The 19,906-nt window shown below is 37.9% G+C and overlaps 1 protein-coding gene across 1 annotated transcript in view; it reads left to right on the forward strand.

Annotated features, from left to right (window-relative positions):
* The window catches only part of lck (LCK proto-oncogene, Src family tyrosine kinase), a 50,934-nt gene extending 32,816 nt beyond the window's left edge, over positions 1-18,118 (forward strand). Inside the window, exons 10-13 of the mRNA XM_061968555.2 lie at positions 12,355-12,431; positions 16,189-16,342; positions 16,416-16,547; positions 16,671-18,118. Coding sequence (XP_061824539.1) covers positions 12,355-12,431; positions 16,189-16,342; positions 16,416-16,547; positions 16,671-16,867 — 560 coding nt within the window. The 3' untranslated portion in view covers positions 16,868-18,118. The remainder of the gene's footprint in view (positions 1-12,354; positions 12,432-16,188; positions 16,343-16,415; positions 16,548-16,670) is intronic.
* Positions 18,119-19,906: the final 1,788 nt, after the last annotated feature.

Genomic DNA, 19,906 nt, shown 5'->3' on the forward strand with positions numbered 1-19,906 from the left:
CAATCACAGCAGCATGCCACTGGTTATGTCAATCAAATATGTTCCTAAGCCATGCACAAATAAGTCGTACATTGTCTTTTACTGATTAATGCTTAATTTGAGGACCCTTCTAGATGTAAAGACATGATGTGGCGCCAATCTTTTATTCTCTAAATCTAATTGTGAGTGTCAAACAAAATGAGGTTGTAGCGAGCAGTAACGTTATTAGAACTTGAATGTTTCATAATACAATTCAATGCAGCTGCTGAATGGGTGCATAGTGGAGTCCCGTCCGACAGTGATATGTGTGAAACACACAGACACACAGACACTTTACAATAAACTGGGGACTTTTTTTTTTTTTAATGAACTGGTGTTTTGTCCAGACTCGATTGTAGCGCGGCCAGATGACCTGTCAAAGGTAATGTTCCACACAAAATAAATGAACAAGTAGACTTATTGTTTCAGCCGCCCTTGGTAGTTTCGCACCAAAACGTTTTTGATGTCCCGGGCCCCTGCTCTACTGCTCCTACTCCTGGCCTACATCCCAACTATTTTATAATGTCCGGACTTGTGGTCTTTGCGGGCATCCTAACCCTGCTGGAGTTCACTTGTGCTCCCTTAATTGCGATGAGGAACAACAATGGTGGTAAAGAACGAACCACGGTGTGGACCAAACCATTTTTAAGAAGGGGCCAATGGGGTTATTGGAATTATTGAAATTGTGGTTTTGTAAATAAACGTGTGACTTTGTTTTCATTTGAATTAATTCGTATGAATATATATTAGTTCAGTGTATGCATAATCATTTTGTCATAGAGGCTACTGGGGTCTATGTGTGGGCCCTAACGGGCTGTGGGCCCTTAGATTTGTCATCACCTGCCCCCCCTATACGACGGCCCTGCCTCTACCAGTAGTTTTAGTGACCAGGTACGACATTTGGATTACAGAAGTGGGTCGTTTGATGTGTTTGATGTGTTTGGCATGTGATGAGCCTATGTCATATATTAGTGTCACCTTCTAAATCAAATTGCTGGAATAAACAAATTATTGCACGATATTCAATTTTTTGTGTTTCACCTGTATTTAGATGCAATTTGCATACCTATTCCCTTAGCACAAATCTTGGTAAATTTCCCCTGTTTGGATTTTTTATTTGTCTTACTTGTTTGTGACCATCAAATCTTGGTCAAAATTCCCTTGTTTGGATTTTGTATTTGTCTTACTTGTTGTGATTCAATCATTGTCATATTGACAAGTAGGCAGCCACAGAGAGCTAATCAACATGCTCTAGCTTAGGCGGCCGTTTTCCGCCTGGCGCTAGTTTTTGATTTCCCTACATTCGATAACGTAAACTTATTGTGAGACGTTAGAAATTGCACTGGACATTAACATTAGTCGGAAAAGGGTTAAAGTCATTATTAATGTGATATTGAATGTAAACATTGTACATTTGGACAATGTTGAGTTCCCAAGAGAAATGTCAACTCGCTTCTAGGGAACTGCTCTGTGAGTTGCTTGATGTGTGTTTGTTGTGCTGTCATTTTTGTGTTTGGACCGTTATTGTATTTAATTTTCTTTCTAGTCGGATTCAAGATTGTCATAATATATTTAACTATTAGTAGAGATGTCCGATAATATCGGCCTGCCGATATTATCGGCCGATAAATGCATTAAAATTTAATATCGGAAATTATCGGTATATTATTTTTATTTTTATTTTTTTTATTTTATTTTTTTTTATTAAATCAACATAAAAAACACAAGATACACTTACAATTAGTGCACCAACCCAAAAAAACTCCCTCCCCCATTCACACTCATTCACACAAAAGGGTTGTTTCTTTCTGTTATTAATATTCTGGTTCCTACATTATATATCAATATATATCAATACAGTCTGCAAGGGATACAGTCCGTAACAGTTAATTTTACTCATTTTCATTAATTACTAGTTTCTATGTAACTGTTTTTATATTGTTTTACTTTCTTTTTTATTCAAGAAAATATTTTTAATTTATTTATTTTATTTTATTTTATTATTATTTTTTTAAAGTACCTTATCTTCCCCATACCTGGTTGTCCAAATTAGGCATAATAATGTGTTAATTCCACGACTGTATATATCGGTTGATATCGGTATCGGTTGATATCGGTATCGGTAATTAAAGAGTTGGACAATATCGGAATAGCGGATATCGGCAAAAAGCCATTATCGGACATCCCTAACTATTAGTCACCCAGGGTGCGTGGGCCACAATTACACTAAGCTATGAAGTTAAGTAGAGGGACACAAATTAAGGGCCTGTGGACTGTGAGTTTATGACCCCTGCCCTGAGTTGTTGCATTTCTTTCTTTTATTCTAGGATTTAAGTATCTATCCCCAACGTATTTAATTTACTTGTTTTTTATTCTAACATTCTTTTATTGATCATTACCAATTTTACTTTCTTAGATTTGTATCTTATTTTTATCCTGATTTTTAGGGCCCGCCTGGCCCATTGTCAAAGGATTCCCAACGGTACATTTGTATTCCTTTGTTTTCCCCTGTCCATTTTTCAACACCTAAAAGGTATTAAAAGTGTGGTGTGAATGGATTATCAGTGATAAACATAGAGAAGTGGTAGGATTAAATAAGATCTGCTTCTTCCTGCTCCTTATCAAACATGTCTAATTATACAAATGTTAACCATGTGTTGTTCCTAATGTAGCATGTCTGAAAGAAATACCGTAAGCCATACCATTTACCTACAATGCAAAAATTAATTTTGGTGTTGTCCCAAACACCACCGCAGGCTTACATCTGAAGTGAATGGAGCTCCTTTGTAAAAGTCCACTATGAGTGGCCTGTAAAAACTAGCAGCAATGGCTCTTTGTCTGCCATCCTCGTGAAGACAGGAAACAATTGCTGCCTCTGTTGTCAAGGGAAAGGATGGCTCGGAGTTCCCGTCTTTTCAATTTGTCCCTTTCTTTCCCGTCGACGACAACAAAGATGGAAAAAAACAGGCGTGTCGTCAGAGCCTCCTTGTGTGAACTTGACAAAGAACATTCATTTGGCGCCACGACTTCAAAGGCAATCGAGGCAAAGGGGTAGCAAAGCCTCTGCTTTCGTGGTAAAGACATTCCTTTTTTTTAACTGTTTCCTTTTGGGTTGATGTGGCAAGCTGGCATGCAGAGGTATTGTTCTGTTTTAATCATAACCCCCCACTCTGAAAAAAATCTCAGGAAGTGAAGTCGACTGTCAGACTTAGCATCAACTTGACTGATGCCATATGTACTTCCTGCCTCTGTTATGCACCCTGATATCAGCAGCTATTCTGGTCCATCTGCTTATGGCCTTTAGGTCGTGTTGCTAGACACAAAGCTGTCCTCAGTATTCTCCTTTAGAAATGATTACCTTAATTGGCTTTTCCAGTTGATTTTGAAGTAAAACTGCACTTATTTGGGAATTTTGCCTCCAACAATCATCCTTATATGAGACAAGAACAGACTTCTTGTTGCCTTTTATGTGTGTTTTAAAAAACTGATAATAAAAGGGAGCTAACAATTCAGGTCGTGGCTATACGATCTGTTTAGCCTATAAAGCCCTCTAAAACCATCACAAAACCTCCAACTACATTTTAGATACATACTGCAAGTATATATGCAATATAGTAACAGGCATTTCATGATAAAATTTTATATTTACAGTATTTTAGTCAAATTATGCATTCTTTCTTCTTTCTTTCTTTAGTTTACTTCGAACATGAACACACTTACAGCATAATACATCACACAATTTCATATCATTTCATTTTACATCATGTCCGAAAAGGAGTAGGAAGAAGCAAAGCTTATTTAATCTTACCCCTTTCGCACTTCAGAGCGTTTACAAATGTTCATTTACTGACTTCTTTTTGTAGCACAATGACATCTGTGAATGATTAATACAGCAGTTTTTGTAATAGATAATTAAGTCATGATAAACATACTAAGGTGAAGAATATCCCATTTTCAATAAGATTGACGGTGTTTCTCATAATTCTTTTTCTTTGTACTTTGTAAGCACTATTAATTTGAACAACCTCTTAAACTGGATCATATCAGTACATTATTTAACTTCTTTACTTAATCCATTCCATAGTTTAATTCAGTGGTTCTCAAACTTTTTTTGTCATCCCCCACTTTGGACAAGGGGGAGTTTTCAAGCCCCACCTGCCCCCATCGGCCTAACAGAACGCTAATGCCAAGCTTAACATTTTCAAATTTATTGAACATCAAGTAACATCAAGTTGTATACATTCAAACTCAATAACATAAAATAACATCAAGTTCAATAATGAATAAAATAACTGTGCAGTTGTGGTATAACTTGCCCATCCATCCATCCATTTTCTACCGCTTATTCCCTTTGGGGTCGCGGGGGGCGCTGGAGCCTATCTCAGCTACAATCGGGCGGAAGGTGGGGTACACCCTGGACAAGTCGCCACCTCATCGCAGGGCCAACACAGATAGACAGACAACATTCACACTCACATTCACACACTAGGGCCAATTTAGTGTTGCCAATCAACCTTTCCCCAGGTGCATGTCTTTGGAGGTGGGAGGAAGCCGGAGTACCCGGAGGGAACCCACGCAGTCACGAGGAGAACATGCAAACTCCACACAGAAAGATCCCGAGCCCGGGATTGAACCCAAGACTACTCAGGACCTTCGTATTGTGAGGCAGATGCACTAACCCCTCTTCCACCGTGCTGCCTGGTATAACTTGCATCAAGTTCAATAATAAATAAAATAACTTGCATCAAGTTCAATAATAAATAAAACAAAAGTGTTATAACTTACATCAAGTTCAATAATAAATCAAAAAAAGTGTTATAACTTGCATCAAGTTCAATAATAAATCAAATAAAAGTGTTATAACTTGCATCAAGTTCAATAATAAATCAAATAACTTGCATCAAGTTCAAAATAAATAAAATAAAAGTGCCACTTTGCAATCTTTGCAACAAAAAAAAGGAGGAGCTATGCATTTGGCAAGACAGGGCAAGTGACAGCACTTTGCCCCGGGAGAGCCACCTTGCTTCACTGTGAAACACATACTTGCCAACCCTCCCGGATTTTCCGGGAGACTCCCGAAATTCAGCGCTTCTCCCGAAAACCTCCCGGGACAAATGTTCTCCCGAAAATCTCCCGAAATTCAGGCGTACCTGAGTGACGTGTCGACAGCATGTTTTCACGTCCGCTTTCCCACAATATAAACAGCGTGCCTGCCCAATCACGTTATAACTGTAGAATGATCGAGGGCGAGTTCTTGGTTTCTTACGTGGGTTTATTGTTAGGCAGTTTCATTAACGTCCTCCCAGCACGGCAACAACACACAACAACAGCAGTCACGTTTTCGTCTACCGTAAAGCAGTTTGTCTGCCGTAAACAGCAATGTTGTGACACTCTTAAACAGGGCAATACTGTCATCTAATGTACATGCATATGTGACATTAACATCTAGGGCTTTTAGAGAGTGCAGTGCACAACTGCGCACACAACAAGGAGACGAAGCAGAATGCATCATCAGAGAGGGTGTTCAGCATGGTTAGAAAAATAGTGACAGAGAATAGAACAAGGATGGACAATTCAACCCTTAACTCAACAATGAGTAGATGAGTGTTATGTGTGTGTATATGTGTAAATAAATGAACACTGAAATTCAAGTATTTCTCTTATTTATATATATATATATATATATATATATATATATATATATAAATATATATATATATATATATATATATATATATATATATATATATATATATATATATATATATAGCTAGAATTCACTGAAAGTCAAGTATTCTTATATATATATATATATATATATATATATATATATATATATATATATATATATATATATATATATATATATATATATATATGTGAAATACTTGACTTGGTGAATTCTAGCTGTAAATATACTCCTCCCCTCTTAACCACGCCCCCACCCCCACCTCCCGAAATCGGAGGTCTCAAGGTTGGCAAGTATGGTGAAACAGCACGGCTGTATGATCAGCTCCCATTTCCTCACACAGTGCAGAGAACAGTCGCGCTTTCAGTGGTCGTGTTTTGATCAAATTTACCGCGCTCACATCTGTTAAAACCTCATTGAGTTCGGGGCTGAGCTGCCATGACGCGAGTTCTTCCCGGTGAATGACACAGTGTGTCCAATGCGCATTTGGCGCAACCCTCTTTATTAGAGCCTGCAGCTTGTTTCTTGACCCTGCCATGGTCTGTGCGCCATCAGAGCAAAAGTCCACACAGTTTTCCCATTTAAGGTCGTGTTCTTTGAGGAAACTGTCCATTATCTTGAACAGCTCATCAGCAGAGGCTCTATTTTTGATTTATTTGCAAAACAGCAAATCCTCGCACAGTGACTCACCATTCACAAAGCGGACGTATGCGATGAACAGGAAGTCTTTATTGCTGTCAGTAGCTTCGTCCACTTGTAAAGCAAAACGACTTTCTTTTCATTTGTCTCCGAGTTGTTCCTCAAGATCACTTGCAATGTCGCATATACGTCTCGCAACTGTGTCGTTTGACAGTGGGACAGCTTTTCATTTTGCTGCGCTTGTCTCGTCAAGTTTGTTCCGCTTAGCCCCGCCCCCATTAGTTACTGTTGCTATGTCTGTCAAACTTTTGCTCCTACCTAGAAATGTAAAGCCTATAGGAAAAATAAGTAATTTACATTTATTTATATAGCAGATTTCACAGACAGAATCACAAAGTGATTTACAGTGTGTATAGAAAATGAAAGCATAGTAAAAAAAAAAAAAATCTAAAAAAAAAAAAAAAAAAAAAAAAAAATTAAAGTGAAATTCCCTCCCGTTCCTCGCGCCCCACCTGTCATGTCTCTATTCCCCACCAGTGGGGCGCGCCCCACACTTTGAGAAACGCTGGTTTAATTCCACATACTGATATGCTAAAGGTTTTTAGCATTACCATAACTTCTTTCCTAGGTGTGATGATTTCACAGAGCGCATACTGTGGCAACGAACACTACTATCGTCAACAACACCAACAATTAAGAAAGCACTTTCTATGTTTGCTACCATTAATGGCAGACTTCATGAGAGCTTTGGAAGACCATAGGAATTTCTATAAATAATATGTTGAATCTTGGCAAGTGGCAAATCATTTGCAGTGTATTATTCTTTGTTTTTCAGAGAGTTGGTAACCACAGTGACATTTTGCAGGCAACAGTATGCTGGAATTTATTTACTTGATTGGAGACGGGTAGTTTTTTAGGTGCCGACCGAAGTCTGGCAGTACTATCAGGCATCGATTAACATAAAATCCAACGGTGGCGTGCTTCGATAACTTTGTTACATGTGACATCACATCTGGGTGCAAACTCAGCACCTGTTCAAGCACTTGGCCATCATGTAGCACTATTGTTGCATGTTTCAATAAGAATATAAAACCGTGACTTTCAATGTCCTGTCTCACTGGGATGGTTGTATCTTTCAGCACTTGGGCTCTCCTTGAGCTGTTAAATTCAGGATAATTCCCACTCCTCAGATAAAAACGCTTCCTAGCGAGGGTGCGATGGTCTTATGCTGCATTCTATTTGTTGGGATTCAAATTAAGAGCCATATAGTATCAAATTGGTAGCGTGTGGATATTCAAAGTTGACCAACTTCATGATTTAGTGCCACAACCTTCTGCTATACAGGTGAGAGGTATGATTTGTAATCTAGCTTTAACTTTCACTAACTTAAAGGCAACAACAGAAACAGCTCAAGCTTCTTCTTTATTTTATGGCATGTCGCAACCAACGTTAATAGCAGCTTAAACTGGCTATTAACTAGTAGCTGGCTACCAGAGGTGGGTAGAGTAGCCAGAAATTGTACTCAAGTAAGAGTACTGTTACTTTAGAGATGTATTACTCAAGTAAAAGTAAGGAGTAGTCACCCAAATATTTACTTGAGTAAAAGTAAAAAGTATGTTGTGTAAAAACTACTCAAGTACTGAGTAACTGATGAGTAACATACACACACATATCATATATATATATATATATATATATATATATATATATATATATATATATATATATATATATATATATATATATATACACACACACATACATATATATATATATATATATATATATATATATATATATATATATATATATATACATACATTGATATATACTGTATATAATTTATATTTATTTATTTTGCCGTTTTTGTTTACATGTTAAAGGTGTTTTAATGAATATAACATGCATGTTTAACATATAGATTCCTTTCTTTCATGAAGACAAGAGTATAAATTGGTGTATTACCTGATTCTGATGACTTGATTAAGTCCACGTTTTCAAATGGAGGAGAAAAAAAGTTCCTCCTTTCTGTCTAATACCACATGAAAGTGGTTGTTTTTTGGCATTTTATTTGTCCAGCTTCCATATTCGTTTTCATACGCTTTACAAGAAATACATTGTCGGCAAACTCCGTAGCTTGCTAGCTTGTTTGCGCTGGCTTTCGGAGACTCTTATTTTGTAAGTGCAGGCGCGATGGAGCGGCACTTTTATTGTGAAGACAGGAACTGTGCAGTCAGTCTTTAGGCTTTTGACGGGAAGTACGGTTGAAAAAAAAAAAGTGTCTTTTTTCCTTCACACTTTTGATGATTGATTGGAACTTTTATTAGTAGATTGCACAGTACAGTACATATTCCGTACAGTTGACCGTTAAATGGTAACACCCCAATAAGTTTTTCAACTTGTTTAAGTCGGGTCATGTGACCGCCTGGCTCTGTTTGATTGGTCCAACGTCACCAGTGACTGCATCTGATTGGTGGAACGGAGTGAAACGTCACCAGTGACTGTATTTGGTGAAACGCAGGCACTTTGAAGGTCCCGTCTGACAGACCAAAACAAACAAAGCGTGCATTAACAGATTGATAAAAATTAGTAGCGAGTAGCGAGCTGAATGTAGATAAAAGTAGCGGAGTAAAAGTAGCGTTTCTTCTCTATAAATATACTCAAGTAAAAGTAAAAGTATGTTGCATTAAAACTACTCTTAGAAGTACAATTTATCCCAAAAGTTACTCAAGTAGATGTAACGGAGTAAATGTAGCGCGTTACTACCCACCTCTGCTGGCTACTCGCCAGTTGTAGGAGCAGTGTGAGCACCCGCGTGTAATGACTTCAGAAAAGTATTTCCTCTGTGTTAGCGCTTACAATATTGATGTCGCTATAGCTTGGTTAATTTGCAGGTCACGGCATGTAAACGAAGCGTGTCTTTGGATGTTTTTTAGAGCATTGAATAGATGAATCCCCAGTACTTGCATTGTTAACCACCTCTTACTAGCAGTTTTCCCCCATTTAGAAAGCACAGAACGTATCTTGTCTCACATTTGGATTGTGGGTGATGGAAAAAATTCCAAAAATAGTGCAGTTTTCCTTTAACACACTTTTTCTGCACATGATGGCAAAAATAAATATGCAGACCGCAGTCAAGGTTTGGATCAGTGGTCCCCAAACTACGACCCGCGGGTCAGATTCGGCCAGCCAGCGTCCCAGGTTTTTGTTTTTTTTGTTTGTTTTTTATGTTTTGTCCAGCTGCTCAAGCAAATCATATGCTGTACAGATTTACTTTAGACAAGAGAAGTGTGGGATACTTCTCTTGTTGCCTTCTTTGTATTTGACTTTATTAAATGTTTGGATATATTTAATGTTTGGCAAAGCTAGACTAGATGAGGAGCGGATAGAAAGAAGAAAAAAATTAAGAAAACAGAGAAGGAAATTGTGGAGACAAGTGGGGGACAAGACATATATATATATATATATATATATATATATATATATATATATATATATATATATATATATATATATATATATATATATATATAAATAAATAAATACACTGTAATATTTACATACATATACATATGTGTGTGTATATATATATATATATATATATATATATATATATATATATATATATATATATATATATATATATATATATATATATTATGGCTGTCAAATTTAACGCGATAATAACGCGTTAACTTTAAATTTCAGTAACGGCACTGATCTTTTTTAACGGGCGATTAACGCTGACACTTCCTTTTTGACACTCGGGCCGTGCCGTAGCAGGGGGGACCTTGGCTGTAATTCAGTTGCTACTGATGAGCCACAAGTGAGCAGAAATGGACAAAGGAAAGTCTACCTTATGGAAATATCAGGTTCAAAGCCATAGCAAGTTATTCTCCCGACAAGAAAGGACTATTTTTCGCTGTGAGAAGAGGCAACATCCCTGCAGCAAACACCTGCTGTGTGTGTCGTTCAGAGGTGGATGTGCTTCACTTCCGTGTTCAGATTACGGTTAAGGTGCAGCGATAACATAACATTTAGATTGGTACTGTAATTGATTTACAAACATAGTAAGTAAGATCAACAGAAATGAAAGATGGTCGGCAGCATGTCGAAAGGAAACTTCTTTTTATTGCAAACAGTCGATCCGCCATTAAAACATGTCAAGACACTTTCTCAGAACAATCACACACTTTTAAGGCTTCAAAATAAAAGCATTACATCATACATTAAATACATTTAGGGTTTCTCTTTAATGTACGGCTTCATATTAGCCGCCACACCTAACAAAATAAAGTAGTATAATGTATCGTAGCGTCCAGAAGAAAACAAACATATTCTGACCTTCTTTTTAGCTTTTATTGCCAATTTTATGATAACAACGGGCCCAATTTCAACAAGTATTTCCTCCATGCACACACATCTGCCTCCGTACTTCCCTTCTAGACACACAACACTCCGCCGACACGGTGTGTTCACAGACCATGGGAAAAATAACCACCATAGCACAGTAACACACACATTATCACCAGCAGGTAGTTACAGAACAAATGGCAATATATAGTGTATCATTTGCGCACTATTCACTAATAATGTACCGAAAATTTCGCCGGAAATATACGTACTTTAATCACCGGAACAGTGCTCCTGAAACCGATGTTGTGATGATGTAAGCTATAAGCACAGGGTTGTTTGAGCGGAGGCAGCGTGTCCGCGCTGTGGACGTACTTTTATATATTCAAGATATACCCGCGGACAGCAATCTTCACAATTTAAGACGACACTGGCGGTTTTTAATGAGAGAAAGGCTCCCAAACATGTATCCAAACAGAGTCTCTAAACGTGAGTATAGTCTCCAATAACACCAAAAATAGATGCTAGATTCTTTGCCAGTCGTTTTTATTAAAGAAAGAGTGACTGAAAGGATTGGAGAAATCTCTAAAAAAAAAAGATTCTCAACAAATTACAATAAGCAGCAACAATTTAAAAATAGAACAAAAGGATATTATGTAAAAAATAAAAAAAATGTTAATATATATATATATGTATATGTGTATATATATATATATATATATATATATATATATATATATATATATATATATATATATATATATATATATATATGTATGTATGTATATGGTATTACTATACTCAATAATAAAATATTTGTTTTAAATGTATATTCACATTTGTTTGCCTTTTTAAGTAATATATGCATCATAGTAAATCATGCGATGAGTATATATCATATTGACCACGCCCCCACCACCACAGGTATTTTTGACTTTTCGAGGAAACCCTGACATTAACAAAATAAAAAGTCTTACATTACAATCATGCTTTGTCAGATATGTTTTGTAATGTTTTTCTGTGATATTTGCACATAAAGAAATGCTAGTACATCAGCTGAGGAGTATGAGGACGGGTGGGGATTTTTCTGGCTGGCTGAAATATTGTGTAAATTATTTTATAATATGTTCTGGTCGAGTCCTCATCCATCCATCCATCCATTTTCTACCGCTTGTCCCTTTCGGGGTCGCGGGGTGTGCTGGAGCCTATCTCAGCTGCACATGGGCGGAAGGCGGGGTACACCCTGGACAAGTCGCCACCTCATCGCAGGGCCAACACAGATAGACAGACAAAATTCACACTCACATTCACACACTAGGCCCAATTTAGTGTTGCCAATCAACCTATCCTCAATTACAGAAAAATTTGTTTTGTATTAATAGAGTATTTTTGTGTGTCTGGACCGACATTTTTTGGGAAAATAAAAAAATATTTTGTTTTTGCATTCCTCGATCTTCGTCTGACATTTTAGAACGAATTACTAACAAAAAACTGCTTTACTAGTGTAAATAACAGGGTTTTTTTGCATACTTTTTGGATGCGTATTCTTTTAATGTGTCCTTGTCTCAATTTTACACAAATGAGAGAATAGTATGACAAATGAGATAAATTGATGTTCTATGGGCAGTGTGTAAATGACTCTATATTGTTGACAGGTAGCCTGCTGGATTACCTAAAAACAACACAGGGGAGTCGTTTGTCTGTGAAAACTTTGATAGACATGGCATCTCAGGTAAGAAAGATCCCATTCTCTCTCTCTCTGAGTTCTTCTGCGCCAGCTTCACTATTGCATTTATTCTTTTACTTTATCTCTGCAAGGACTTCACAGAAGTCAACCGCTAGACTTAACACTGGACTTTGCATTACTAACAGACAGTAAAGACCAGTATAGACCCTGGACTAGGTGGCCATACATCAATACAAGATGATTTAGGTGTTGTGTCCCTGTTGTTTAAAATTTGTCATTTTGTCCTATCCCCTTTTTTTAGCGACAATAATAAAACAAAAATTATTAAATAAATTAATCCACATTGATTCCGACAAGTGAATGGAAAGGTGGACACAGGCCCTCAGTTTCTTAAATAAGTTACAAACCACTGAAGTCTTGTAGAATAAAGTGCATAGGTGAAGTTCCTGTCAAGTCCTGCTGGGCCGAATGGCACCTATGATATACATTCTTTGCAGGTCTGAAATGTACACCTCAGACCAAGCAAACAAAATACTTAAAATTCCATCATTGTTTATTTTCCAGGAACCTCACTTTTCAATATTATCCGAAAACAAGTCACATTTGTAACGGTGTGTCTCAGTTGTATCGCTGGTATACTTTGGTAGACAACTAAAAAGGATGTGAAAGGCAGTGCTCAGCTATGAAAGGGCAAAGTATAAATGGCGCTCATCGAGCACACTCGTGTTCTTGGGTGGAGCACGTAGGTGGAGATGAGAGGTGCTGTCAAGTCTGGATGAAAAATTGACCTAAGGAAATGATACCTCCCTAACCTGGGAGATTTCTGTTTAACCAGCCAAAACATACACTGCACAAATAGCACTCCTCTTACACACACACACACGCACACGCACGCACGTACACACACATGCACACACACCGTTTTACAACATAGTTTCGTTGTACTTGTGCAATGACAATAAAGTCCTATCCTTTATGTTGAATAAAGGCATACACATACATGCACATCCACTTACTGTCTACAAGAAGGTAAACCTGAACAAAAAAGTATAATAAATAATAAATGTGGGTTCACTTAAAAAAAACTAAGAAAACCAAGAAACTTTATTCCAGGTATTGTAGCTGACAGATCCTGCAGATTCTGGTCTCATTTTATTAGCATTTTTTAATCACCAGCTCGGACAAAACAGTAAGAGCCTATTATTTGGTAAGCAGTTCTGTTCTCAGTTCCTATGTTCTGTTCTGTTATTTTCTGTTCTCTTCTATTCTGTTCCATTCTGTTTTGTTCTGTTATTTTATGTTTAAGGCTGTCAAAAATAGCGAGTTAACTTGTGAATAATCACAAAAAATGATCGCAGTATTCATGTATTTACACAGTTTAATCACGCAATCTAATTTGACCGTACATGCTCGTTTACCTTAACCCTGGATGGCTACCTGAGAGGCAGCGCAGGTTCTTATATGGTCAGTGATCAGGTCAATGCATACGCCAGTGCAAAGATGAGTGAAGAAACTCCAAAACTCTATGGTCGCTGGCAAATTTTACTATAATATACACCCTGACTGGACTTCATAATTTAAACCAGTTAGCATAATTTAATGATAATAATAATAATGGATTAGATTTATATAGTGCTTTTCTATCGACTAGATACTCAAAGTTGATCAAATGAATGACGTGCATTCAAGTAAAAAAAACATGGTTGCAAACTTGGCACCTGTTCAAGCACTTGTATTTGCCATCGACATGCTAAATATTAGCATTTGCGATTTTACTTGGCGATTTAAATATCTACAAATTTGGCAATGAAAACTACAGAGGGATGCATGTTACAATCAAACATCTGGTGTGTAATATATACAACACTTACAGTATAAACACTTTGCATGGCTCAGCAAACGATAAGACTGGCCCTTCAACTAAATGGCAAAGACTACTTCCTGGTTTTCTAACACACTGTAGTCTATACACTACTGTCATCTAACGTCTTGGAATTGCAACGGTATGCAAAGTCTACAATTTAATACAGTACTGTACAGTACTTGGGCAGCACAGTGGAAAAAAGGGCTTAGTGCATGTGCCTCACAATACGAAGGTCCTAGGTTCGATCCCCGGGCTCGGGGTCTTTCTGTGTGGAGTTTGCATGTTCTCCCCGGCTTCCTCCCACCCAGATGGATGGATGTATAGTACGTGCAAATGAGACACAGAAGAGTAAGAAAACAAGATAACAACTACACAGCTCAGTGTTAAAGTGTTTTTTCTAGATTTAAAACACTTCTTTGTCGTCTACATAACATTGGAATGGTGGTTCTTTGGCCAAAATTTTGCCTAGATTATGTTTTACAGACCATCTTCAAGATGCTTTCCGACTTTTCTCTTCAGAATGTGCTGTTCTGTGGGCGGTCTTATTTACGTGCCTCCACTTTGGCAGCCATGTTGTAGTTTTTAGCGCTTCCATAGCAAGTCTAAAGACAGATTAGGTTCGAACTCTGTGCTACTTTGTATTAGAAATGGCAACAGCGGAGTATACATGTGCATATACAAGCCAGTCTGACCCACAACAAGAGGATAGCGAAAAATAGGGCGCTTATTGAAAACAGCGCAGACTACAATTGCGGACTCGCCTAAAGCATTTTTGGTAAATTTATACCATAGCTGGATAATCTGCTGACTTCACACTTGGGAAAAATGTCACAAAATCGCCCAAATTCTGAACGGCTTGTTTCCTGGAAGTATGAAGGAAGACAAGATTGTTTTCTAAATATCTCCGCCATTGCCTCCATTGTTTGATTTTAAATGTTCGGGAATTATGCAGGTTCCAAATACACAAAAGCAGGTACCAATAGGTAAGAAATGTTGGTTTTGCATAGCAGGGCCCCTTTAAAAATGGGATATTTTTTTTCAAACAATTAACATTTATTAACACATTTTAACACAGACAAAAGTACCGAAAATTGGTACAGTTGTTGCGTTTCGGTGTGGTATTGTTGGTCTGTACCCTAGGATGCAGACAGAGCAGGATAATTACAAGTAAAACACTTTTATTAGGGGAAAAATAAAATAGTGCCACAGGGAAGTTCACAGGAAGCATAAGGAAAGCAATAGCTCAATTTCCTTCTTCAAATCAAGACTCAAGAAATACCTATTCCTGACTGCTTATATTTTATCTAACTTAGTTGCTGTTGTTTTTATCCTATTGATTGTATTCATTTGTATTTGTACAGTGTCCTTGAGTGTCTAGAAAGGTGCCTTATAAGTAAAATATATTATTATTATTATTATTATCATATACATGTCGAATTTCAAGCAAACAAAGATTGACAATCAGAGACAGTTAAGGGGGCTAGCACTCAGCAAAGAGAAGTAGTTGAGGTAAACAGGAAGTGAAAAACAAAAATAAGAGCGCTGGACAGGAAATAATGCAGAATCTAAGGAAACTAATAAAAAAGTCCAATTGATTATCAGGTATTGGGAATTGGTACTGTAATGGTTCAAATGTAAAAGGTAGCCATCTCTAATCTTCATGCACTAACAAGGGAATACTATTAAGATTATACAGGAATTTGATCAGTGGCTGCTATTTTGTTAATAGTTGAGAGTTGGCAATGTTTATGCTCAATGTTATGTTAATAAGAATATAATGGTTTTCTGGCGCAAAGAGGGAAAACGTGACTACCTAAAAATGGGCATTTTGGAGGCTTTTCTTGTCTGTTGACCTTTTTTCCCTTTGGAACGTAACCGCGGTGAATAGCAGGGATCTTCTTTATTCTCATTCCTCTGATGGTATTTGGGCCCCTGCAGGTAGCAGACGGCATGGCTTACATCGAGCAGAAAAATTACATTCATCGAGACCTTCGAGCCGCCAATATTTTGGTGTCCCACGAACTCATCTGTAAGGTTGCAGACTTTGGACTAGCTCGACTCATCGAGGACAGTGAATATACAGCCAGGGAGGGTAAAAACAACAGCTTTATGTGCTATATTTACTGTTTATGTGTGCAGCAGCTCAATTGTTCATCTGTACACAGGTGCCAAGTTTCCCATCAAGTGGACCGCCCCAGAAGCTATCAATTATGGGAAATTTTCGATAAAGTCCGATGTGTGGTCGTTTGGGATCCTCCTGACAGAAATGGTTACATATGGACGTATACCATACCCCGGTAAGCATTAATGACATTTTCATTATCTCATCATGATTATTGATATCTCATAATGATTATTGAAATGATGCCCAATGGTGCAACCACACTTTAATAAGTGAAATTGGTTATTTTCTTGTTCAGGTATGTCCAACCCAGAGGTGATCCAGATGCTGGAGCAGGGCTACAGAATGCCAAAACCAGACAAATGTTCAGATGGACTTTATAATATTATGCGTCACTGCTGGAAGGAGACTCCAGAAACTCGACCCACCTTTGAGTATCTGAGGAGTGTTCTGGAGGACTTCTTTGTTGCCACAGAGCGTCAGTACCAAGAGTAGCCGGGACTGTTCAGAAAGACTTTTGGACAAATGTAAAATTGATTTTAGGCAGCCTGGGATGTGTTTGTGGGGCACAGCATGCTCTTGCCATTTTGGATCTAAAATAAAGTGTCTAAGGTATTTTCCGGGCTATAGAGCACACCAGTATTTAAGCTGCACCCACCAAATTTTAGAACGAATAGATATTTTACATATGTATATTAGCCGCACCGGATTATAAGCAGCAGATATATACCAGCAAAAAAGATTTTGTAAATATTTATTTACACACCTAAATTGTTTCCAAACGATGCCTGTAACACAGCAGTGAAACTGCCGATCAAACAAAACAGAAGTCATCAACATGGACCCAGTAGCTGTGGAAGCTACAGTAGCTCTCCAATCAGCTAAACAAACTCAATAATTCCACTGTGATGTTTTAGCGAATTTACAAAACAACACAAAAAGAATGCCATTGTAAGTTAATAATTCAAACACAGACACTTGTGAATGTGTTAGCATATTCGCTAATGTTAACGACGCTAGCTTGATTACATTACGATAGCATGTACAACAATGCATGAAAACACTCCTACAGACATCCCACATGGGACGGTTTAGTAAGTATGAATTGTTTTAGTCATATTGTAACACGTACAAATGTTGCATGGAGTGATGAATGAGAATCCTTTCGAGCAGCAACGGTATGGACGGTTACACTTCAGGTTCAAGGCATGAAACAGGAAGTACATGTCAACCCGCAGCACCTGCAGTGAGCAAACTCGTCCAAAAGATGGTGCCACAGTACAAACAATAACACACCTTTTCAATGTCTCCGTCAGGCATAATTTGAAAACTATTTGTTGAATACAAAATATTATGGTCGTTAGCAAAGAAAAATCCATTGATTAGCCGCACCGTTTTATAAGCCGCAGCGTGCAAAGCATCGGAAAAATGTAGTGGCTTATAGTCCAGAAATTACAGTAGTTTTACATTGTTTAATTGTGTAAATGTAATCATATCAGATTTAAGAGTTGTATGATTAAATTCTGCCTTTAAAAAAATATGTTTAATTTTGGAATTGATAGTTTCATTGTTCATTTTACATCATATTCATTGTTGGGATGTCAGTTGTTGTATTTGTTGTTGTGTTGCAGAATGGCCAAGAAATTTTTGATGGGCCTGATTGATATCTGTGTTGTGAACCTATGGTTGCTCCAAGACCAATTTTCAGCCTTTTGGGCAGTTTTTTTAAAAGACAAATGCAAAATTAACTTAAAAAAATAGTTTGCATGCTGAGTCTAGCTTAAAAAATACTGGTAATATGTAAATGAGCAGTTAACTTACTTACAAAATGTCACGTAGTAAGGAAATTCATGATTTTTAGGTTTAAACTTAATTTCATGCTAGCATAAAAAATTGGCACGCTAACATAAGAAAAAATAGCATATTTACAAGATGGCGCCAAGTATCAAAGTCCATTAATTTTAGGTTAAAATTAATCAAATAAGCTCAAATGTTAGAATGCAAGTGTTAGCTTGCTAACATAGAAAACGTACAATACTTGCAAGATTGCGTCAAGTGTCAAAATTCATGATTTTTAGTTTTAAATGATAAAATTACATAAATTGTTGGCATAAAACGTTAGCATGCTAAGAACAGTTGGCATACTTATGAGTAGGGATGGGAATTGATGAGATTTTCCCGGTTCCGATTCCCCTTTTGATTCTGCTTAACAATTCGGTTCCTTGACGGTTGTCTTATCGATTCTTTTTTGGGTAAAAAAAGAGAAAAGAGGGTGGATTAGCATCAATTGTGTTTAGTTTAGAGGTAACATGACCTTACAAAGCCTACGTTGAGCATAGAAGGAAAAAAATGGTTTTGTAAATAAATCTAAGAAATTCATATTCTTATGTAGAGTTTATCCATCCATCCATTTTCTACCGCTTGTCCCTCTCTGGGGGGCAGGGGTGCTGGAGCCTATCCCAGCTACATTCGGATAAAAAGTGGCGTACACAAGTGGACAAGTCGCCACCTCATCACAGGGCCAGCACAGATAGACAGACAACATTCACACTCACATTCACACACAAGGACCAATTTAGTGTTGCCAATCAACCTATCCACAGGTGCATGTCTTTGGAGGTGGGAGGAAGCCGGAGTACTTGTGTGGCCTGTAATTTTCATCATATGTACACTTCAGCTATGAGAGACAGAGTGGGGGTTTTCACACACTGTTGCTGGTATTTGGCCCATTCCTCCTCTAGAGCAGTGATGTTTTGGGGCTGTCGCTGGGCAACACAGACTTTCAACTCCCTCCAAAGATTTTCTAAGGGGTTAAGATCCGGAGACTGGCGAGGCCACTCCAGGACCTTGAAATGCTTCTTACGAAGCCACTCCTTCTTTGCCCGGGCGGTGTGTTTGGGATCATTGTCATGCTGAAAGACCCAGCCATGTGTCATATTCAATGCCCTTGATAATGGAAGGAGGGTTTTCAATTAAAATCTCACGATACATGGCCCCCTTTCCTTTACACGGATCAGTCGTCCTGGTCCCTTCGCAGAAAAACCGCCCCAAAACATGATGTTTCCACCCCCATGCTTCACAGTAGGTTTGGTGTTCTTTGGATGCAACTCGGCGTTCCTTCTCCTCCAAACATGATAAGTTGAGTTTTTACCAATAAGTTCTATTTTGGTTTCATCTGACCATATGACATTCTCCCAATACTCCTCTGGATCATCCAAATGCTCTCTAGCAAACTTCAGACGGGTCTGGACATGTACTGGCTTAAGCAGGGGGACGCATCTGGCACTGCAGGATTTGAGTCCCTAGCGATGGAGTGTGTTATTGATGGTAGCCTTTGTTACTTTGCTACCAGCTCGCTGCAGGTCATTCACTCGGTCCACCCGTGTGAGTCTGGGATGAATAAATACAAGACATGCACCTGGGGATAGATTGATTGGCAACACTAAATTGTCCCTAGTGTGTGAATGTGAGTGTGAATGTTGTCTGTCTATCTGTGTTGCCCCTTTGATGAGGTGGTGACTTGTCCATGGTGTA

The sequence above is a fragment of the Nerophis lumbriciformis genome, linkage group LG08, assembly GCF_033978685.3.
Source record: "Nerophis lumbriciformis linkage group LG08, RoL_Nlum_v2.1, whole genome shotgun sequence".
In the NCBI taxonomy this organism is placed as follows: Eukaryota; Metazoa; Chordata; class Actinopteri; order Syngnathiformes; family Syngnathidae; genus Nerophis; species Nerophis lumbriciformis.